Here is a 23,024-nt window from a genome sequence, read left to right on the forward strand (position 1 = left end):
CTTGCTCCGGTTTCCTAGGGTAGCTGGCATTTGTCCCAGTGGAGCGTGGGAATGGGGAGTGGGGATGCCCCAGCGAATCTCACCTGTGTGGTTCTCAGTCCATAGCCAGAGATATCTGGGAATTGATGCCAGGATTTCTGCACTCTTCTGCCATCTGCTCTCCCACTCCCACCCCCCAGGGCCCATGGGGTGTGCTGGGGAAACAGAGGGAGATACCTGTAGGTAGGGAGTCCAGGAGTCGCTGTGTGGCCCTGGCTCAGCTTTTCTAGCTGGGAAAAAGAGAAGCCGGATTTCTGGATGTTGTAAAGGCAGCAAGTGGTTATGAGTCCATCTAGACTGTGGGATGTAGTCAGCTCTTGTTCACTGAGCACTTACTGTGTAGGTGTAATGCATATTGCTCACTAATGCTTCCAAAAACCATCTGGGGTGGGCTTTGTTATTTCTACCCACTTTATAGATGAGAACACTGAGGACCAGAGAGGAGAAGTATCTTGTCCAAAGCATCCCAGAGGGTAGGTTGCTGAGTGGTGTCTGGATTTGAACTCAGGTCTCCTGGAATTGAACTCTTGCCACCCTCACTGTGGTAGTGTGTATGCCTGGCAGGAAACCATGCTCAGACCTTTCCTTCCTTGCCCTCTCTGAACTGTGCATTGCAGGGCGTGGGTCAGGCTGGCTGCTCGCAGCCTCATTCCTGTCCCCAAGCCCCGAGTTGCTTTGTACCTGGTGTCCAAGCCTCAGTTTACTCTCTACCAAAAAGCAAAACAAAACAAAAAAAGCAGCAGCATTTCTGGCATTCTCAAAAGGTCGAGTGCCTCCAGGATCTCGAATGAAAAACAGCTTTCGTGGTCATCATCCAATAATTAATAAAATGCCTTGGCTGGGGCGGGAGCCGAGGAAGTCAGCAGGCGGTGGTGAGGTGACAGCTGGAGGGCGGGGCGGGGCCTGGGCCAGGGTGGGCGTGGCCTGTGCCCAGGTGGGCGGGGCCGGGCCGGAGCTGGGGCCGCGTGCGCGCGGGAGGCGCCACACAGAGCAGCGGGACCACAGCGTTGCGCACCCAGCAGCCGCCCCTGCGCCATGAGCTGTGAGTTCGACCCCAGGGCTCCTGCGTGGCTTCCCGGAGAAGCCTTGAACGCCAGGCTCAGCCTCTGTCTCTCCTCTGCAGGGAGGAGGCTGTCTCTCCGGTTCACGCTGCTCCTGCTCCTGCTGCCTGTATCCCCTGTCCTGCCCGTGGACACGGGGGTGGACACACCAGGTAAAAGGGGGGAGGGGTGTCTCCTGGGTGTCCATCTCAGGTCCTGTACCCCCTGGCTTGGCCCCGCTCCTTCCTTGCCCCTGCAGCCAGCTTAGCGCTTCCCCTTTCTGCAGAACCAGGAGGGAGGTTGAGTCTGGGGATGTGGCCATGGCCTGGGGTGTGTTGGGGGGCTACTAGTTTCTTTCTGTTCTAGGCCCCAGACTCTCCAGGCAGCCTCCTCACCCAGTAACCCCGCTGTTTCCTGTGGGGGCTTCCTTGGGAGGAAGAGCCTGGTGCGGGGTTGGGGGTGGGGGGGTGGGGTGGGAGGCGGTTGAGGGACTCGGGGGATGAAGACTGATCATGGACTTTCCACTCCCCAGCCTCTCATTTCTGGGGGGCCCCCATCCTGACCCTAGTGGAGAAGGTCTCCCTGGGAGAAGATGATGATCAGGGCCACCTGTCCTGGGGAGATGGGAGGGAGAAATACATTTGGGGAGCTGGGCTGCTTTACCTGGGAGTTAGAGGTCACCTGTGAGGTCCCCGTGGAGGAGACACAGGCGCTACAGGTACAGTGACCTCCTCACATGCACCCTGCACACGCGGGGTTAGCTCTGGAGCTCAGGGCTGTCCGACTCCATGCACTTACGTTACATGGTGGCCCAGGAAGTTCTCCCACACTCCCTGCCTGCAGCCGGTCCTGAGCCCTTGAGCTCCAGCCCTGTGGGGAAAGCCATGTCTCTTCGTGCAGTTCCCATCTCCCTGCCTGCTGCGTGAACCACGTTCCAGGAAGGAATGCACACCCTCCCCCCCTCGCCTCCTCCCCCAGCCTCCTGCACGTGTGCACACGCATGCATACCGGGACCTGGCTTCCCTCACCCCGTGGCTGTGTGGCACATGTGTCTTTCTTCCTTTTTTTCCTCATGGGTACTGGGCCTTGAACTCAGGTCGGTGAACTCTATCTAGCCCTTTCCACTCAAGGCTGGTATGCTACCCCTTGAGGCACACCGCCACTTCAGGAGTTTTGGGGGCTAAGAATCTCTTGGATTGTCTTTTGGATTGTTTTTGAACTACCATTCTCAGTAGCTAGGGTTATAGGCACCGGTGCCACTTCCATACTTCTTTGAGTTCCCCCTCTGTAAAACGGGACCAAAAAAGAATGGGCAAGTGCTTTTTCCTGGATATTTTGGGGACTTGGTGCTGAAAAGAGAACATTATCTTACAGTGTCTACCCAGGTTGTGACTCAGACAAGGTTTGCAGAGAAGGAAGAGTGTCTGCACGTATACATGGGTATGAGTGTGTGCATTTGTGTGTACATGTGTGTCGTCAGTGTGTGTGTGTGTATTGGCGGGGGGCTTTGGGGAATTCCAGGGGATGACTGAGGGGATTCTAGGAAAGAATTCGTGTTCAGCAAAAGTCTGCTTTATGAGAAGAGAAGGCAGAAGACTTCTGCATCCCACATGTAACAGTTTATAAGGTTTTACGCTTAGCTGCTCAGAACAGCTGTGCCAGAGAGCCGTGTTAGACCCATTCCACAGGAGAGGACTTGGAGGTCCAATGGGTGTGAGTCTACCTGTCTGAGATTACATAGTGGGCTGGTGGCGGAGTGGCTGCTTCAGTGACTTGTTTTGCCAATCCTTTAAATGAGCTCAGCACTCTACCGAGACTATCCCACTGCATCCAGGCTCCTGGCTGCACAGGGTCCAGTGCACCTGCCTTCCGGTATCGCACCTGCCTTCCGATATCCCACCTGCCTTCCGGTATCCCACCTGCCCTCCTTTGTTACTTGTACCTCTCTTGTGTGGAAGGAGATGGAATCCAGCCTGGAGGGCAAGACTTAAGCTCAGGTTCATCCCTCCAGCTTCTGGGTTTGGCTCGGTCCCTTCTACCTAGCTTAGGATAGAGCATGACCTGGTGACTCTGTGTGCGTGCGTGCGTGGTGTATTTGTTATTTGTTTTTTCTACTCTAAGGTTTTTAAACAGAATTTTATTTTTTGCTTGAACTCAGGGCCTGGGTGCTATCCCTGAGTTTTTTGTTTTCTTTTGCTCAGGGCCTTTTGGTGATTAATTGGAGATAAGAATCTCATGGACTTTGCTGCCCAAGCTGGCTTTGAACCTTAATCCTCAGACCTCAGCCTCCTGAATAGTTAGGACTATAGGCATCAGCCACCCGTGCCCAGCCAGATTTTATTTTCCATTCCAAAGGCTTGCTTCATGACTTTCTGTGACTAGGACTTGGAAGAAATAGGGCTAGGCAGCGCTCGTAGTCTGATGGTGGAAATAGCTGCCATCAGATTGTCATCCAAAGGGATCAGAATGATGGCTGAGGGAAATGGGTGTTCAGAGCTTAGTCTTCAGGTGTGAGGAAGTGAGGAGACTTCTCTGAGGGGGACCATGAAGAAGGTGGAGACAGGGGCAAACCCTAAGAGTCTTTCTGGTAGGAAGCAATGGTCTGAGCAGAGGTGTGAAGAGGCTGATGGTTGGAGCAGAGCGGCAGCAGGCATGAGGCAGGGGCTGGATCAACAGGGACTTGGAAGGCAGAACAAGGGGAGAATGAGGACAGGATGGATGTCTTGGAGGACATAGTGGGGGCTGGAAAAGCAGTCAGGAGGCTCAAAATGGGTCAAGGAGAGGGTGGATAAGTGTGGGTATAGTGGCCTTCGTACTTCCAAGGAAGGAAAAGTTGTTCTGCCTCTTTTTTTTTGGCCAGTCCTGGGCCTTGGACTCAGGGCCTGAGCACTGTCCCTGGCTTCTTCCCGCTCAAGGCTAGCACTCTGCCACTTGAGCCACAGCGCCGCTTCTGGCCGTTTTCTGCATATGTGGTGCTGGGGAATCGAACCTAGGGCCTCGTGTATCCGAGGCAGGCACTCTTGCCACTAGGCTATATCCCCAGCCCATTGTTCTGCCTCTTTTGGGGGAGAATATGGAACCAGTATGGAGGATGAGAGAGACGGAGGTGGGGTGGGGTGGGAGGAGTTTGCGGATCCACATGCTCAGTTTGTCCCCTCCACCCTCTAGATTTGGCTCAGTGCCATCTTCCTAGCTAGGGTTGAGGCATGACCTGTGGCCAGGTGGAAGAATCTGAGGCTTGGCCTAGTGGTGCCTGGCCTGGAGCTGTCTGAAGGCTTCATGGTGGAGGCTGAGGCCCAAGCCTGGCCACCGTGGCCTGTTTCCTCTTTGGCTGCCAGTCCCCTGGAGCTTCTCTAAATATTATTCTTAGGGGATTTGTTGCAGCCTCTTCTCTACGTACCCTGGAGGACGCTGTGTACCTCCACCAGGCCTGTGCCCTGTCACGCGAAGCCCTTGCAAACGCCAGGTCTTGGGCTGGGGCACTTTTTCTTTCCCAAATCCTTGGGAAGTGTCTGGAGCTAGGCAGACCTAGGTAGTGGGAATGGGTGGGAACAGGGACTAAAAGCTCCACTATCATGTCTGTGTTTGGCATGGGCAGTGTGGGTGTCAATTATCCTGCTTGGGGCCTCGGGCACTTAATACAGACTTTCTTGTGAGGGGGAGGGGCAATCTCATCGAGGGGAATAATGAGGACAGACTGGCTTCATCTGGAGTAGAGAAAGGGGAAGGATGTCCGGTGGAAGGAGACGGAAGGCCTCCTTTGAGTCAACCTACTCCATCCTCTAGTATAGACAAGAAAATGAGATCCTGAGGCTGGAAGGGAGTGTGGCTCAAGGACACACAGCCAGTGGGAACAGCCACTTTTGAATTCCTTTCTTGGGTACTGAAGTTGGCTTCTGGCCTGTGCTGGTATGACCTACTTGAGATGAATTAGAGCCAGTGTCTGCCCCTCGCAGATCTCTTTCCTTATGGTTCGTTATTACCTAAGAAGGACAGATGATCTCAGCGGGGTGAGGGTGTGTATGTGTGTCCCCATAGAACTAACTGGATGGGCACGAGAGCATGCAGGATTGGAGTCAGAGTGAAGGAAGACCTTTCTGCACACACAGTTTCTAGAGGGTTGTGATAGGGCGGAGTAGTCTCTGGGTCCTAGTTTCAGTCCTTCTTTTATTCATTCAGGATTTTCAGTAACTACTTGGTAGGAACAGTGAGGTCATTTCCAGTTTTTAAATCCATGTGCCTCTCCTTTCCCATCCCTCCTCCAAACCTAGGCCTGGGTATTGCCTGGGGGAGAGAGAAAGGGGGAAAGGAAAAGGGGTTCAAGTCTTAGCTTTGCGACCTGTAAGCCAAGGGGCTTGGGCAAGTCTCTTGCCTTCCACGGAGCTGGAGCTCCCTGTTGTGCAACGGGATGTTTGCTCACCCCTCCTAGGGAGTGCTGGGAAGAGACCTAGGAGGTGGGACAGTGAGGTCATGGCCTTGATCAAGGCAGTTCTGCTACCCCAGCCTGGCAGACCGCACAGGCCTCTGTCAAGCAGCACCCAGACACCGTGGGGCAGCTGGTGTTTATGGAAAGATCCTGGGGGAGGGGGGATGGTAGTTTGGGAGAGGAGGATGAAGGAGGGGGAGGAGAGGAGGAGCCTCTCTCGGCAGGGGCAGAGCTTAGTGTGGGCAGCAGCTGTGGCACAGCCCACTGTGGCTCTCTGTTGGCTGGGGCAGACTTGGGGACTACTGGGGGGAGGCCTTGAAGCTAGTCCGGGAGGGAAGGCTGGGGGTGGGGGGGCAGGCCGCTCTCCTGCCAAGCTGGGAGTGGCCGGCCAGTCTCCTCACATCAGTTTTTATTAATTCCATAGACATTTGCTAAGCTCTGGCTACTACATGCTCCCTGAGTGTCTGGATCACCATCAGGACCTGGGCAGATGCCAGGCTGGGTGGCTTCTGGGACAGGAGAGGGTCGGGAGAACTCTCTCTCTCTCTCTCTCTCTCTGAGTAGAGGCAAGCAGGGGGTAGGAGTTAAGTGGAGAGCTGGGAGGATTGGTGGGTTGGAAGGAGAGGTGTCACTGGGTAGGGATGGAGAAAAGCCTTGGGCTTTGAGGTGGAGAGTTTCCGCAGCAGGTCTGAACTTCAGGGACATCTAGAATCTTCCATGCTGTAGCAATATGGAACTTGGACTAAGAGGATGAGGCATGGAGCTACCCTTAGTCCCCTGGCCCATGCCTGCTGAGTGAAGAACTAGATAGACCATTGGTGCCAGAGGTAGGAGCTGGCAGGTGAAATCAGATGAATGAGGATTGGTCCAGGAAGAGTGAGAGGTAGGCGGTCCCTGAGCCAGCCAGAGGGCTGGTCCTGAGTCTCCTTGGCCTTTCGGTGCCAAGTAAGGGAAGGCTGGGGGGTTTTGCCTACCAGATCTGCCTGTGGCAGCCTGATAAGGCCTTTTCTTGTCCAGCCTTCTTCCTCTTGGCCTTCCTTTCCGTCTCTCACCCCTGCATGAGCCACATAGTTGCTAAGGCTTAAGCAAAACTATTTGCATAATTCTTGCGAGTTTTGAGGCTCTGGAGGGAGGGCACTGTGGACCTCCTGGGGGTGGGGCGGGAGGACCCAGCTGCCCAGGCAAAGCCCCTGCTAGGAAGTGAGAACTTGGAGACTGGAGTAGGAGTGAGGACTCACCCAGAGTCATGTTGTCTGATGTCAGCACCTCAAGATGAATGAACGTTCTATCCCAGGCTGCTCCTGCCTTTCACTACCCTCTTGACCCCCGCCCCCCCCCCACTGCCCCAGTCATCAGCTGTGCAGAGCAAGAGTTCCTCCAAAACATTGGCTCGGAGCCCAGAAAAAGAAGTGTTTTCAGAAGGGATTTGGGCATATTTCTGCTGACAGCTGGGGAGGAGACCTGGTCCTAGGAGTCAAGAATCCTGTGTCTCCTTGCCTCTGCTCTGTGCCCTTGGCCACCCCACCTCTCCCTGCCCCTTGGTTTCCTATTGCTGAGCAGGTTTGGGGTGAGGATGGGGGACTCCCTAGGGTGCAAGGGTGGGGCTGGGCCTGGATGAGCCCAGAGACTCTGACTGCCCTGCAGAAGCTTCTCTGTGCAGATACAGCAAGTGGATGGTGGTCAGAGGAATCAGGTTAGATTCTAGGAGGGACTTCCTTGTGGAAGCAATCTTCCAGAAGTCAGGAGAACAGCTGTGAGGCTCATTCAACCTCTCCGAAGAGGAGTTTTTTTGTTTTTTGTTTCTATCCATGCTATTCTTGTTCTCTTGGTTCATGCCTTTCCCTTGGCATCTTAAGCCCCACTCTGATTTGGGCCAAGTCTGTGTCTCACGGGCATGGGGGTTGAGGCAGTTGAGACATTGAAGTCGCCCCTTTCTTTCTGTAACCGGAACTCTGTTGACTGAGTTCTGGAAACTTCTTTCCTTATATTTGATGATCGAGCTAGCTGTAGGGAACGGGTGGAAGAGAAGAGACAGGCAGTTGGTCCGATAGGACCATTGTTTGACTTTCTCCCTTTTCTGGCCTCTGGTTCTCCATCTCTAAAGTAGGCATCCGATCCGGTTGGCCTGTTCTTCTCTTCCTCCTGTAGAAATGGATGGGGATCCACCTCATTTTCCTACTGTCCAGGTGCTCAGAAACTGGGGGCTGACCTGGGAGGAGCCCTTTCCTGATCCTTGTTCCCTTTTTGGGCCCCACAGTGGGAAGTGAGCGCTCCAGACGCCCACCCCTGCCCGGGGCCACAGTGTCTTATCAGCCAGCCATTTGAAGCCTCAGGTTCACTGCTAGGGGTCTATACTTTCCACCTGCCACCGTTTGCTGAAAGCATGGGGGAAGCTTTCCCCTGGGGGGCCCAGTATGGAGGTTGCGTGCCGGGAACTTTATGTTCATGGCTATGAGAGCTAGTGGGGGGCTCTGAAGTCCAGGGGTCACCTCGTGAGCTGTGACTTGAGTCCTTGCTCCTGGCTCTTCCCTCCCCTGTTCGTTACAGGGCGCCATGCCAGGGAAGATGTCTCATGGCTGTTTCTCACCCACAGTGAACCCCTGTTGTTCCTACCCGTGCCAGAACCAGGGTGTCTGTGTCCGCTTCGGCCTTGACCGCTACCAGTGTGACTGCACCCGCACGGGCTATTCGGGCCCCAACTGCACCGTCCGTGAGCCGGATCTCCAGCCCCTCTGTCTCTCTCCTGGGCTCAGACCCCACTTCCTACCCTTACCTCTGACCACTGGCCCTTCTCTTTCCTTCCTTGTCTCTGATCCCTCCCTGAACATGGTTCCCACGTGAACTCCTCCTGTCCACCAACAGTCCTTGCCTCCTGGGCTCTGTGGCCATGTGGCACCATGTTCCCTGTCCTCTATGGTCACGTCTGCTTCAGGCTCTGTCATCACGTGCAAAGCTCTATCCAGATCCCTGCCCCACAAATGCTACCCTGTCCCCTCCTGGCCCTTGCCCCTCAGTCCCCATCTTCCTATCCCGGCTACTTCTGGGCCTGCCAGGAGGGCCTGACTGAGCGGCTCCCTCTACCTCTGCAGCTGAACTCTGGACCTGGATCCGGCAGTCCTTGCGGCCCAGCCCTACTTTTGTTCACTTCCTGCTCACCCATGGACAGTGGTTCTGGGAGTTTGTCAATGCCACCTTTATCCGAGACTTGCTTATGCGCCTGGTCCTCACAGGTGGGTGTGGAGGAGGACCCAGCCCTCCCCCAATCTGGCCAGTAAGACATGCTACCCGTCCTGAGGATTCTGGGTATGTGAGGAAGGAAGTGGGCGAGGAGACTCCACAGTGCCAGCTAAAACAAACCTCAACCCAAGAGGAGGCAAGTTACACCCATAACTGGGATGGAAACGACTTTGTCATTATTGTTTTCTCTCTCCACAGTGCGGTCCAACCTTATCCCCAGCCCTCCCACCTATAACTTAGCACACGACTACATCAGCTGGGAGTCCTTCTCCAATGTGAGCTACTACACTCGAGTTCTGCCTTCTGTGCCCAAAGACTGCCCCACGCCCATGGGGACCAAAGGTAATGGGCATGACATGAACTGGCCTAGGGATCATAGAAGATGCTCCGGTGTCCTCTTTGAGGGGAGAAAAAGCAGGCAGAGCCTGGCACCGGTGGCTCACACCTGTAATCCTAGCTACTCAGGAGGCTGAGAACTGAGGATCACTGTTCATAACCAGCCTGGACAGGAAAGTCTATGAGATTTGCTTCCCCCACCAAGTCCTGGGGCTTGAACTTAGGGCCTGAGCACTATCCCTAAGCTTCTTTTGCTCAAGGCTAGCACTCTACCCCTTGAGCCACAGCGCCACTTCCGGCTTTTTCTGTTTATGTGGTGCTGAGGAATCGAACCCAGGGCTTCATGCATGCTAGGTGAGCACTCACTCTACCACTAAGCCACCTTCCCAGGCTTATGAGGCTTATCTCCATTTAACCACCAGAAAACTGGAAGTAGAGCTGTGGCTTAAAGAGGTAGAGCTCTAGCCCTGAGCAAAAGACCTCAGGGACAGTGTCCAGGCCCTGAGCCCCACAACCACCACCACCACCGACAACAACAAGAAGCAGGCAGAAGAATAATTATTGACCCATTTCACAGATGAGTGGACCAAGACAAGATGACATGTCTAAAACAGATGGTGGGGCTGGGGATATGGCCTAGTGGCAAGAGAGCTTGCCTTGTATACATGAGGCCCTGGGTTCGATTCCCCAGCACCACATATACAGAAAACGGCCAGAAGTGGCGCTGTGGCTCAAGTGGCAGAGTGCTAGCCTTGAGCAAAAGGAAGCCAGGGACAGTGCTCAGGCCCTGAGTCCAAGGCCCAGGACTGGCCAAAAAACAAAACAAAAAAAAACAAACAGATGGTGACAGGAAAGGGAAGCCACAGGTCCTGCCTTAGCTCACCAAGAAAGTCAAAGGCAGAAACAGGAGGGATGATCAACACCTGTGATCCCACAACTCAGGAGGCTGAGGCAGGAAGGTTTTGGGTTCAAGGCTACCTTGTACTTTAGAGCAAGATTCCCTGCCCCCCAACAAAACCAAACAAAAAGGAAGAAATGAACAAAGAAATAGAGGCAGAAACAGACAAGTGTTTCTATATTCTCAAGTTACTTCTCAGCTTGAACTTTGTCTACTGATGAGTGATATTCCTCTGGGAAGAATGTGATTTCTTAGTTGAAAGGAAGACAGGAGGGAAGGAAGGAACAATATGCTATATATTTGTGTTAACTCTATGTTTAGTTTCTTTTTGTGTGTGTGTGTGTGTGTGCCAGTCCTGGGGCTTGAATTCAGGAGCTGGGTGCTGTCCTTGAGGTTTTGTGCTCATGGCTAACCCTTTACCACTTGAGCCATAGCTTCACTTCCAGCTTTTTCAGTGTTTAATTGGAGATAAAAGTGTCATGAACTTTCCTGCCCAGACTGACTTCGAACCCCTGTCCTCTGATCTCAGCCTTCTGAGTAGCTAGGATTACAGGTGTGAGCCACCGATGCCATACAGGTTTTTTTTTTTTTTTTTTTTTTTTTTTTTTACCAACTGTACATCGTTTTCCATCTTTCTCTGGGTAAAGTACAAAGAAGGTCACACTTTCCTTCAGTTACCTAAGACCATTGGGCCTCTGGGCAGGGCTTTTCCTCCCACGGCCTTCTTCCCAGTTCAACCTTAGTCGTTAGGAATTTGGAGGTTACTCAGTTCAAAGTCATCAATTCAGAATGCCAAGAGCAGAGAAGACAAGAGAGACTCAGCAGTACAGCACTGCTGTAGTTTCACTTCTGGCCACAAGGTGTCGCTGTTGAATGTTGTTCCTGGGCAGCCCCATGGTTGTGCTTTGGCAAGTTCTGAACCTTGCGTGGGTATTGATGTCTGCACAGGGTCTCCAGGGCCTTGGTCTGGTGGTTCTCACTCACATGGTTAGCTACTATTCCCCGATTGTGTCCAGTCTATCAGGATAGCTGGGTTCAGCCAATATTGCTGAAATCAGTTCGTGTCCAATGCCAGTGAGCCAGTGATGCCAGTAGGGGTACAGATTGTTCCCTCTAACTTTTCTTTGGTGAGCTTAGCACACTTGATACTCTCTGTGCTAGCAGGATCTAGCTGGCCATTTCAATCCAAAGAGTTTCCATCGACCTTGGACCTTACCTGACGTCTGATAAAGGGATTCATGTAGCAGAACACAGGAAATCCTAATGTTGGGTGCCAGCTCATCGGATGCTGACATAATTAATGAAGGCCTCTTAATACTTAAAGTGATACCTGCTTCATGATGACTTATCTTTATCCCAGAAATAGAAAAACTGGTGTCACTTACAAATAGGTTGGTGAACTACGGACCATAGGCCAAATTTAGCCCATCTCCTGTTTTTGTTTGTTTTGTTTTATGTTGCCAGTCTTGGGGCTTGGACTCAGGGCCTGAGCACTGTCCCTGACTTCTTTTTGCTCAAGGTTAGCACTCTACCTCTTGAGCCACAGCGCCACTTCCGGCTTTTTTCTATATATGTGGTGGTGCTGAGGAATCGAACCCAGGGCTTCATGTATACGAGGCGAGCACTTTACTGCTAGGCCGTATTCCCAGCCCCATCTCCTGTTTTTGTAAGTAAAAGTTTTCCTGGGACACAGTTACATTTTAAAAAAAAGTGTTGTCTTTAATGTTTTCCTGCTATAAAAGCAAAGCGGATCCAGGTGCAGGTGGCACATGCTTGTAATTCTAGCTACTCAGGAGGCTGAGATCTGAGGATGGCAGTTCGAAGCTAGCCCAGGCAGAAAAGTCCATGAGATTCTTTTCCCCAGTTAAATACACACACACATGCGCACACACACACACACTCATGCACACACAAGCTGGAAGTGGATCTGTAGCTCAAGTGGTAGAGTGCTTAGCTTGAGCTAAAAAGCTCAGGAACCGCATAACACCCAGGCTCTGAGTTCAATTCCCAGGACCAACAAAACAAAACAAAACTAAAGGAAGCAAAGTTGAATACCTGTGACAGAGACCACATGGTTTGCCATGCCTTAAGTATTTACTATTGAGCTTTTTACAAGACAGGTTTGTTGATTCTTGGTTGAAAGAATTTAATTTCACAAGATCTCTGGCATGTTTGCATCTTTTCATGCAATCTGCAGATAGAAATACATTATATAATAATAGGTATTATTGTCCTATTTTGCAGATGAAGAAACTGAGGCTCTAAAGCTGACTTATCTCTGTTTACATAGTTGGCAAATGACAATGCTAGTGGTAAATACAGGTTATCTTTTTCCAGGGCAAGAGAGTCTCTTATAGCTTTTTGATTCATTGTTTCATGATGGAAACATTGCAAATGTACCTATATAATGAAATATATGCTCATGTCTCAGTTTCAAACCTAACCCAGAATTTGCCAGTCTTATTTCATCTCTTCACTTCCCTCCTCCTCCTTCTTGTTGTTGTTGTAGTTGTAGTTGTTCTTCTTCTTTTTGGAAAGTTTTAGCAAGGATTTATTTTAATATAACAGGATAAAAGTAGGGAGAAATGGTAGAGAGAGTGAGTGAAAGAAACATTTCCGGTTCCTTATTCAGGCAGGAAATGGGAGTTAAAGACTCAAAATGGTGATTCCCTCTCACTTTTTAATGGAGTATTTTAAAGCAAATTTCAAATAGCTTGTAATTTCACATATACATGGCTAGGTCTTTTCCTAGAGCGAGTAAAGGGGCTACAGGGTGGGGTTAGTTGTTTTAGAGGAAGATGCTCTGGGCTTCTGGCTTGGATTTGCTCAGTGATCCCCAAAGACCCCAAGACAGGACTATTCAGATGGGATCCAGGCAGCGACCACTCTTTTGTATCTCCTCAACCAGGAAAGAAGCAGCTACCAGATGCCCAGCTCCTGGGCCGTCACTTTCTGCTCAGGAGAAAGTTCATCCCCGATCCCCAAGGCACCAACCTCATGTTTGCCTTCTTTGCACAACACTTCACTCATCAGTTCTTCAAAACTTCTGGCAAGATGGGTCCTGGCTTCACCAAGGCCTTGGGCCATGGGGTGAGTACCGAGGAAGAATGTAGAACTGCTCCAGACCTAACGTGGCACATACAGGTCATCATCAGAAGGGTAGAACCCAGGAAACATAGTGGCCCTGTCTTTCCTCAGGTAGATCTTGGCCACATTTACGGAGACAATCTAGAACGTCAGTACCAACTGAGGCTCTTTAAGGATGGGAAACTCAAGTACCAGGTACTGCTGGGCCTGGGGATGGGGTGGTGGGAAGAAGCCTCCCTTGGTCTCCCTGCCAAAAGCTGCCTAGGTGGTTGGGGGCTGGGCCATGTCCTGGAGAAAGTCAGCCCTAGGAGTTGAATATCTGTGTCAGGAGGAGAGACTGCAAACACTGGGAAGTGCCAGGCACAAGATGCAAAGGAGGAGCAAATATGATCTCCCCACGCCTCCTGCGAGGTGGACCTGGAGTTCAATGGGAAGCTGCTGTCATTCATTTTGTGGTTTCCCAATGTTGACTGGCTACCATGATGTGCCTTACTGAGTGACTGAGCAGCGAACATCCTAGTTGTGACCCTGCCTCAAAGGAGCCACAGCTATAGACTATACCTAGAATATGGGTTCCAGGACTTCTTGTCTATACCAGCTTTGACTTCTGTCTCTGTCTCTGTCTCTGCCTCTCTCTGTCTGTCTCTCTCTCTGTCTCTCTGTCTCTCTCTCTCTCACACACACACTTCAAATTTTCCAGAGGCCACATTGCAAAAAAGATAAAAAGAAACAGGCCAATGGACTTTCAGAATGTGTTTTACTTGATACAATAGAATATCCATTTCAACATGTGCACAACACAAAAATAAAACAGTTCACGTTTTTCTACACTAAATCTGAAATTTTATGTACATTTGTACTCGCAGAATGTTATCGTTTGAATGTTATTTTTCAATGGAGACACCTAATTCCTGATCTGCATTTAGGTTTTTTTTTTTTTTTGTAAAATTTACTGTTGAATAAGTAGATGCATATTCCCAAGTTTGCTGAAGTATCAGGTGTGTGTGTGTATGTGTGTGTGTGTGTGTGTGTGTGTGTGTGTGTAAATGGCTTGCCTGGGGACAAGAGTGGAGGGAGTCTGGGAGGCAGGGGAGGGTGGGTTGGATCAGGGCAGAGGTCTCAGGGCTAGAGGGGTGGGGAGGGCACGGTGGACCCCCGCCCGGAAGGACGGGCGTCGGTTTCGGCAGCTGCGGGTGCCCCCGCCGCCGCCCCACCCCCAGGTTGGCAGGCGGCCCCCATCCCACAGGTCCTGGACGGAGAGGTGTACCCGCCGTCGGTGGAAGCGGCGCGGGTGCTGATGCGCTACCCGAAGGGCGTCCCGCCCCGAAGCCAGATGGCCGTGGGCCAGGAGGTGTTCGGGCTGCTGCCGGGGCTCATGCTGTACGCCACGATCTGGCTGCGGGAGCACAACCGCGTGTGCGACCTGCTGAAGCGGGAGCACCCGACCTGGGACGACGAGCAGCTGTTCCAGACGGCGCGCCTCGTCCTCATCGGTGAGGCGAACCCTGGCCTCCACCGGGGCCCCTCCCCGCCCACAGTCCCCGAGGACACGCCGTTGCCCATTAGCCCTGACTCCTCTCCACCCCAAGCCTCGGTTTCCCCTTCTTTTCTGCGGGTCAGATGCTCACTTGAGAAGCCCGGCGCTGTCCTACAGGGTTTGAACCTCAGCTGGCTGGGTCTGGTGTCCACACCGCGTGTTATCTGCCTTTCTGGATTTTGGTTACCGATAGGTGACTCGGAGATAGGATATTTTTTATGTCCCCTACCCTACGTGTGTGTGTGAGTCTGCACCCTGAAATGTCAGATAGTTTCCTGTCCAGGAGCTTGGCCCCTGCCACCCCTGTCCAGACCAGTTTCTGTCTGAGTCACCCTTTCCCTGCCCCCCCCCACACCCACCCCCCTTTCTGGGCACCACTGGGCATGGCTGGTCCCAATTATAGCACCGAACTACCAGGAACTGGGAATAAGAATAGCTCAAAGAGGAAGGCGGAACTGGTTTTGGTTCAGAGAGGGCAAGTAGGTCTACGGCTGGCGGCCACCCAGCTGCTGGTGTTGAAGCTGTGACTAAAGGCAGGATCCCTGGGGCACCGCACATCTTATGCTTCCTTTAACTTGCCGCAGCTTTCTGAATAGCACATCTTATACTTCCTTTAACTTGCTGCAGCTTTCTGAATAGGGCATGAATACCCTTGTGAAAAGTCTGGATTCAGACAGGTGCCAAGCTGTGTGGCACCTGGCTGTCAGTTTGATGTCAGAATAGGTGATAGAATGATTTCTAGGTCTGTTTGATGTAGTGAGATCTTGCACCAAAAATAAAAATTTAAAAATAAGGGGAGGAACAACATTCAGAGAAGGTAAGGAAATTCTTGAAAGTCTCTCAGCAGACAGAGACTTGATCTGGGTTGATCCGCCACCAGAGTTCCTGCCGGTTCTCACCACGTTGCAAGGGGGCCACGGCACTTTGCCGAGCAGAGAGTAAGTCTTGGCCTGCCCATTTGTGGTGGGGAGCATATGAAGAGGGACCCTACTTCGGTCCTTGTTTGTTTATGTGGCACCAAGGAATCAAACCCAGGGCCTTATGCATGCTAGTCGAGCACTCTACCACTAAGCCACACTCCCAGCCCTCTCATTCTTACTTCTAAACAATAGATGTCAACACTGTCTAGGATGCCAGCCCAATAGAATAGATCCCTGTATGTAGTCCTCACATAAACCAGTGAATACTGTTGCATAGACACAAACAGAAGACACTTTGTGCAGATCAGGAAAGTGAGCATCAGAGAGAAGGAACTTGGCCTAAGCTCACAGAGCTACAAATGGTGAAAGCAAGATCTGGACCTCAGGTCTGATTCCAACTTATCTCATGATGAACTGCTCACAATATCAGTTTACTTTTAATCTCTAGGTGGCATTTTTAAAATCTCAGGATGGAATATTCAGTTTGCTTTGTAGGTAGCTGGATCCTGAGCAGGCAGAGGGAAACTCTGTCCATGAGAATTTCTATAGCAGAACAGGGGAGAAATAAAGGATTTTAGCTGTGCGTCGGGCGAAATCCACCTTCTGTCTCTGGTCCTTGCTGCAGCAGCTGACAGAGTGATCTCTCTGAAGCTCCCTTGCCTCACTGAGCATTTCATCATGACAATCCTCACTGAGCCAGCCCCCTGACTTTTCTAGCTTTTGGGGTTTCTCTAACCTCTTTTACTGGGCTATGGGAGAATGGCCGCTCAGGGCTCTCAAGTCCGGTTCTTAGATGCTTCCTTTGTGACATTGGGGATTGAACTCAGGGCTTCCGCACAACCTTGGCTGTCTCCTTTCCATATCCTGCTTAGCTGGCTCTACAACCTCCCATTGCATTGTGGGAATTGTGGTAATCTTGTCTGGGGGGCAGAGTGAAACCTGAGAAGGTTCTGTTTTTCCATCCCGTTATGTGATGAAGGCCAGGTAAGTGCCCAAGTGTTCACAACACCAAGGACAAGGAGACTTTCCATGAGCTAGCCTGCTTTCTCTGGGCCATGTGCTCTACATTGCTGTGCTCTGCTGACCTCCTCATTTCTAATCCCCCCCTCACCCTGGGCAGGGGAGACCATCAAGATTGTCATTGAGGAATACGTGCAGCAATTAAGTGGCTACTTCCTGCAGCTCAAGTTTGACCCGGAACTACTATTCCGAGCCCAGTTCCAGTACCGCAACCGAATTGCCATGGAATTTAACCATCTCTACCACTGGCACCCGCTCATGCCTGACTCCTTCAAGGTGGGCCTGCAGGAGTATAGCTATGAGCAGTTCTTGTTCAACACCTCCATGCTGGTGGACTATGGGGTCGAGGCTCTGGTGGATGCCTTTTCTCGGCAGAGTGCTGGCCGGGTAAGTCTCAGTGGAATGAGGATGAGGGTGAGGGTAAGCAGGCCTTAGGATCCATTAGATCTGGTGAAAATCCCACTCTCCTTGTCCTTAAAATGGGTATAGTGTCTCTATAGGGGAGCTGTGTTTGTTGATTGTGGGACTTGAACTCAGGGCCTGCATGCTGTCCCTGAGCTTTTTCATTCTCTGTCACTTGAGCCATAGCTCCCACTTGCACATTTTTGGTAGTTAAATGAAGATAAAAGTCTCTTAGACTTTTCTGCCCAGGCTGGGCTTCAAACCACTATCCTCACATCTAACTGTGATCCTCAGATCTCAGAGTAGCTAGGATTACAGGTGTAAACCACCAGCAACTAGCCTAAAAATGACACGTTGATGTATAACTAGAGAGCTCATGCATGAATAATATGTTCATTGTGACTATACTCTACTTTTCAGCAGGTTTGAATATGTTTTCACAATAGACATTGAAAAAAAATAACAGACTAACTAATGCTCAGGACAGTCAAATTGAGTTAGGTGCTTTTACCGTTTTCTGTAATGATATATAAATTGAGATCTATTAACATTGCCACAAATATCAAAGACCTTAAATATTTGCATTCTTAATCTAGATTTTTGTGAATTACTTCCTGATCATTCATTATGATATGATGTTATCTCAATATATTCACGAGACTGGATCCAGGATCCCCCTCCCAAAAGTGCACAAAATCCAGAGATAATGAAAAGACCTTAAACAAAATGAAAATTTGCATAAACATTTTCCTTGTACTTTGGATCATCTCTGTATTACTTGTGATACTTAAATACTTCACTGCTCATTAGGAAGTAAAGGCAAGGGAAAAAAGATAAACAATGTATCAAAGGTGATAGCACTGGCTTTCCCTTATGATTATCACCTACCCTGGGACCAATTTTGAGACAGCTGCTTTGCCTCCCTTGGTCTTTTATTTTACTCCAACATGTCAGGTGGATGTTCTTGGTCTTCTTTTTATATGCATAGGACAGAAGTCAAATTTAGCTCAGGTAACTGCCGAAGGTCCTTGTGTTTGCTGGCTAAGGGTTGCCCTAACAAAGTACCACAAATGGGATGACTTAGAACCACAGAAATTACTTATTCTTTCACTGCTCAGGAGACAGGAAATCTGAAAGCAAGATGTCAGCAGAGTCACGCCCTCTCTGAAGGCACTTAGGAGAGTCTGTTCTGTGTCTTTCCTTTGGTATTTGGTGTTGGCAGACAGTCCTGAGTGTTCCTTGGCTTGTGGATTTATCACTCTGCCCTCTGTTGCCTTCATCTTGGGTTCTCTTTGTTCCTGGTCTTCTTAGAAGGATAGACAGTATTGAGCCCTATAGACTACATTTCTTATTGTGTCCATTCTGGGGCAGGAACTCATGGCCTGGGCACTATCCCTGAGCTTTGTTGCTCAAGGCTAGTAGTGCTCTGCCACTTGAGCCACTTTCAAATTTTTGATAGTTAATTGGACATAAGAGTCTTATAGACTTTCTTACCCAAGCTGGGCTTTGAACCCAAATCCTCAGATCTCTGCCTCTTGAATAGTGAGGATTACAGGTGTGAACTACCCGCTTAGACTACATTATTCCCCTATACATACATGCACATGATAAAGTTTAACTTATTAACTAGGAGTGGGAAGATTTATAGTAATAACTAACAAAAAATTGGATACTTATAACAATATTTTATAACAAGAGTATGAGACTATGGTCTTTACTGTTTCCCTCTTTTTTCAAAGTATCTTTGTGTGTGTGTGTGTGTGTGTGTGTGTGTGTGTGTGTGTGTGTGTGTGTGTGTTTTATAGGGGATTGAACTCAGGGCTTTGTCCATGTTAGACAAGCACTGAGCTACATCGCCAATTCAAATATTTTCCTGTACTATACTTTGCATAAACATTTTCCTTGTACTTTGGATCATCTCTGTATTACTTGTGATACTTAATATTATACTTCACTGCTCATTAGGAAATAAAGACAAGGGAAAAAAGATAAACAATGTATCAAAGGTGATAGCACTGGCTTTCCCTTATGATTATCACCTACCCTGGGACCAATTCTGAGACAGCTGCTTTGCCTCCCTTGTCTTTTATTTTACTCCAACATGTCAGGTGGATGTTCTTGGTCTTCTTTTTATATGCATGTTTATGCAAGATGATCAATACATATATGATGAGATGAGTGGGACATATGTGTAGTAGGGTTACTTTACAACAGGATTAGTAAGATATAGGAATGGTCATATCATGATGGTTAATCTGTTAACCAAGACAGCTGGCCAAGTGATTGACAGGCAGGTAGCTCATCCATTATGCGTCTTTTGGACAAAAGGTTGGTTTACATTCTGGGCAGCACGGAATGTGACTGTACTCTATTTCACTAAGGTACTAGAAAAGCACTTCATTGAGTTGTTTATTTTGGGAATTTTTCCATTAAATCTTCAGCTTCCGTGTGAATAATCAAAATGCTGAAAGGGAATCCCCACCCCAACCCTGCCAACAAGAGAACTATAGCATTTCTAAATTACCACAGGTTAGGACTTCAGTGTATCTTTTTGGAGGACACAAGTCAATACACACCGCTCCACAGCCATGTTAATGGCTAAGCAGGAGTGGCACCAGCTTCTGCTTGCTTTGTTCCAAGTTTGTCTTGCTCCAGGTCATATTTCATTGAGCCATACTTGTTGTTTCCTGCCCCACCCCCCAACTATACTTGTACTATTGAAACAGAACTGTCTTACTCTGAAGCATTGAAATCCTTTTGTCACAAGAAATAGAACTTTCTTTAGACCAGTGCTTCTCCACTGCTCTTAGAATCATTTTCTGGAACCCTTCTTTATCTCATCAGAGCATCTGGGCTTTGATCCATATTTTCTCTCCCTTCACCAGGAATGATAGTAGCCATTGATGTGATGCAAAGGGTTTGGGAACAGCCTTCAAGCAATTAGAGCAGTGTTCCTGGCCCATCCACACTTCAGAGACTGCATTGCCCCTGGGAGAGATCATGATACAATAGATTTCTCCTTCCCCCCCTCCCCCCACCAATCATGGATGCTTGGCTCTCTGTCGTGGCCCAGAAAGGACTTAGGACTTGAAGTTCTTTGTGAAGGACCTGGGGCTCAAGAACAGTTTGGTCTAGCTCTCAGATCCACAGCTGTGCTTGTCTCTTGGCAGATTGGTGGAGGTAGGAACATAGACCACCACGTTCTGCATGTGGCCATCGATGTCATCAAAGAAGGGCGTGAGATGCGGATACAGCCCTTCAATGAGTACCGCAAAAGGTTTGGCATGAAGCCCTACACATCTTTCGAGGAGCTCACAGGTGAGCAACTGCTTCTTGAACATAGTCCTGGCCCTTGAGGGACTCACAGGAAAGTGAAGGAGATAGTAAGGATATAGACCAGGACAATACCGGTGGCCATCACTGTGACCATGGAAATGACAAAGGTGGTACATAACCCATTTGGGGTGAGAAGATGACTTTTTGACTGGATTTGAAGAATAAGTAGGAATTTCCTAGGTGGAGAATAGAGAGAGGAACAGTTTTGAGTAGGGCAAGGGGCAGCGCAGAGTCACAGAGATCGGAAAATCTGTGTCCATTTGAGAGAATTCTTGCAGAGGCGTCTGGAGTAAGGGTTGTTGGGAGTGCTTGATGGATGGTAAAGTGTAGAATCTTGGATTCCATGCCAGAGATTTACAATTTTATTCTATCTAGTGGCTTATTGATTTTTATCAATGGACCTTGTGTGTATGAATCACTTAGAAAGCTGATTAAAACATCAAATCTAGCTGGGCTGTAGATCAGTGGTAGAGTATATTCTTGGCACATGCAAGACGCTGACTTCAATCTCCTCCACCAAACCAGAACAAAACCAGAAACCAAATTCCCCTCTCCAAATCTTGTGATTTAGTAGGCCTGTGTAGGGTTCAAGTATCTGCACACACGCGCTCACGCACGCACACACACACTCATGCACACATGCACACTTCCTCCCATGATTCCCAGATGTTGAGCGGCCAAAGTAGAACTCTGCTGGTTACAGATAATGAGGTCACTGCCTGAATGGCTGCTCTATGGAGTATGTTTGAGGAAGCAGAAAGGGAAGTTCCATGTCTATCTCTCTGTGGTCACTCTCCTGTGGGTCTCACAGAATAGAGGGGAAGCGGATATCAGTCAGTGAGGTTTCCATGATCCAGACATAGTAATATTTGTCATTTTTTTCATCTCCCATGACAAATGGTCTAGAGGGGAGAAGAACCCTGTCACCGAATGTCTGTGTGAGTTGGGGCCAATTCTATTATATCTGGAGGCTCTAGTATGAAAATGAGGCTTAGGCTAAGATAAAGCCTTGAAATCTGCCTGGGAAGGAAGCAAAATAGGGCCCAGATAAATTAACCCCAGAGAAGTGGGATGGATGAGTTTCTTGAGGTCACAAGCTGTTTACTGGTAGATCTAGGCCTCTGGGCTCTTTCTTTAGTAGTGCATTCTTTCCTTAACAGCCAGTCCAGGATAAGGGTTGGTTTGTGCTTTCCTTCCTGGCCCCCCCCTTTTTTTTTTGCCAGTGCCAGCAAGGCTAGATTTTAGGGCATTTGTCCAGTTGCTCAAATAATTCTTCTGGAATTCCTATTATTCTCAGGCAAAAGTGTGCCTAGATTCCCACACAGGTCCTGAGGATACCACGGCTCTGACCGTAGCTTCTTCTACTTGCAGGAGAGAAGGAGATGGCAGCTGAGTTGGAAGAGTTATACGGTGACATCGATGCCTTGGAATTCTACCCTGGGTTGCTTCTTGAAAAGTGTCAGCCTAACTCCATCTTTGGGGAGAGTATGATAGAGATTGGAGCTCCTTTTTCCCTGAAGGGTCTCCTAGGGAACCCCATCTGTTCTCCGGAGTACTGGAAGCCAAGCACCTTTGGTGGTGATGTGGGCTTCAACCTGGTCAACACAGCCACCCTGAAGAAACTGGTCTGCCTTAACACCAAGACCTGTCCCTACGTCTCCTTCCGTGTGCCACAGTCCAGTCAGGATGATGAGCCTGCTGTAGAGCGACCATCTACAGAGCTCTGAGGGGCAGGGAAGCAGTGTCCTGGAGGGTAGGACTTTGGGAATGCCATTCCAGAATGCAGAGTCCAGGGCCAGTGTTCTTAAATGTCGGTGTTGTGAGGACTCAGGTCGACATTTAGAATTTGGGGATGTTCATGCTAAATCCACTGATCACCCTCCACAATGTTAGGAGTTGGTCTCATTTGGGCTTCCAGAACTCTGGGCTCCTGTTCCTTGACAATCTAGAACATCAGGTTCCTGGTTGGTTTGAAATACAGGCATTCTAGAATATAGAGATCCCAACAAGTCCTTCTAGAAAGCTAAAGTGTTTTGACTTTGCTTTCTAGAATCTGAGTGTCCTTCCCCCTCCCCCCCCTGAATGTTGGCTCATTAAGGATCCAGAATATCATGTTCCTGACTACAATCCAGAACCAAGGTTGATAGGCTGGATCAGTCTTCTCTTAAATATTGATTTATTTTTCTGCTCAGTGAGAGAGACAGAGTAGGAGAACCCAATTTCCAACAAGATTTCATTGCCTGAATTTATACTCAAATTGAGGAGGCAAAGGAGAAGTATTCTTCTGGGCACCCCCACTTAGACCCTAGCCCAATGTAGAGAAAACAGATGGGCTTTTCCATGCTATTGGCTGGAGTCTGCCAGAGCTCTGTCCCCAGCCAAGTCTTGACTTGGGGCAGCTGTTTCTTTTGAAGCGAATAAAGTTCTCTTTCTGAAGTTGTCTGCTATCTATGTCTTTTGGTCTTATCCCCAAACAGAGTGGCAGCACCCACGTAGTCTTTTTCCTGTCCACAAGCCAAGTGTACTGGAGACTCAGCATGAGTTGTTTTGTTGGTTTTTGCAGAGATTCCTAAGACCCAGTCTTGTATCTGTGCTTTACCTTGGGTGCTTCATTTGTCCCTACAGGACAACCTTATCTAATATGTTCCCCTTTTAAAACACTCAACTGTCCAATCCTCAAAATGCAGCATTCAATCTTGTCAGGTAGGCCAGAGAGGAGGGGACCTGGAGAAGAGAGCACTGCCAC

The 23,024-nt window shown here is 49.6% G+C and overlaps 1 protein-coding gene across 1 annotated transcript; it reads left to right on the forward strand.

Annotated features, from left to right (window-relative positions):
• The first annotated feature begins 966 nt into the window (after positions 1-966).
• Ptgs1 (prostaglandin-endoperoxide synthase 1) lies at positions 967-22,714 on the forward strand. Its single transcript, XM_048341424.1, has 11 exons — positions 967-1,081; positions 1,163-1,252; positions 8,099-8,215; positions 8,595-8,735; positions 8,941-9,084; positions 12,885-13,066; positions 13,175-13,258; positions 14,310-14,556; positions 16,641-16,927; positions 20,113-20,260; positions 21,650-22,714. The coding sequence occupies exons 1-11, from the start codon at positions 1,075-1,077 to the stop codon at positions 22,003-22,005; spliced, it is 1,803 nt and encodes a 600-aa protein (XP_048197381.1). The 5' UTR covers positions 967-1,074; the 3' UTR covers positions 22,006-22,714.
• Positions 22,715-23,024: the final 310 nt, after the last annotated feature.

Source organism: Perognathus longimembris, chromosome 1 (assembly GCF_023159225.1).
Source record: "Perognathus longimembris pacificus isolate PPM17 chromosome 1, ASM2315922v1, whole genome shotgun sequence".
Lineage (NCBI taxonomy): Eukaryota > Metazoa > Chordata > Mammalia > Rodentia > Heteromyidae > Perognathus > Perognathus longimembris.

Coding starts and splice junctions, on each gene's coding strand:
- Ptgs1 (XM_048341424.1), top strand. Junction 1,253..8,098: donor CACGGGGGTGGACACACCAG/GTAAAAGGGGGG, acceptor TCTCACCCACAG/TGAACCCCTGTTGTTCCTAC. Junction 8,216..8,594: donor GGGCCCCAACTGCACCGTCC/GTGAGCCGGATC, acceptor CTACCTCTGCAG/CTGAACTCTGGACCTGGATC.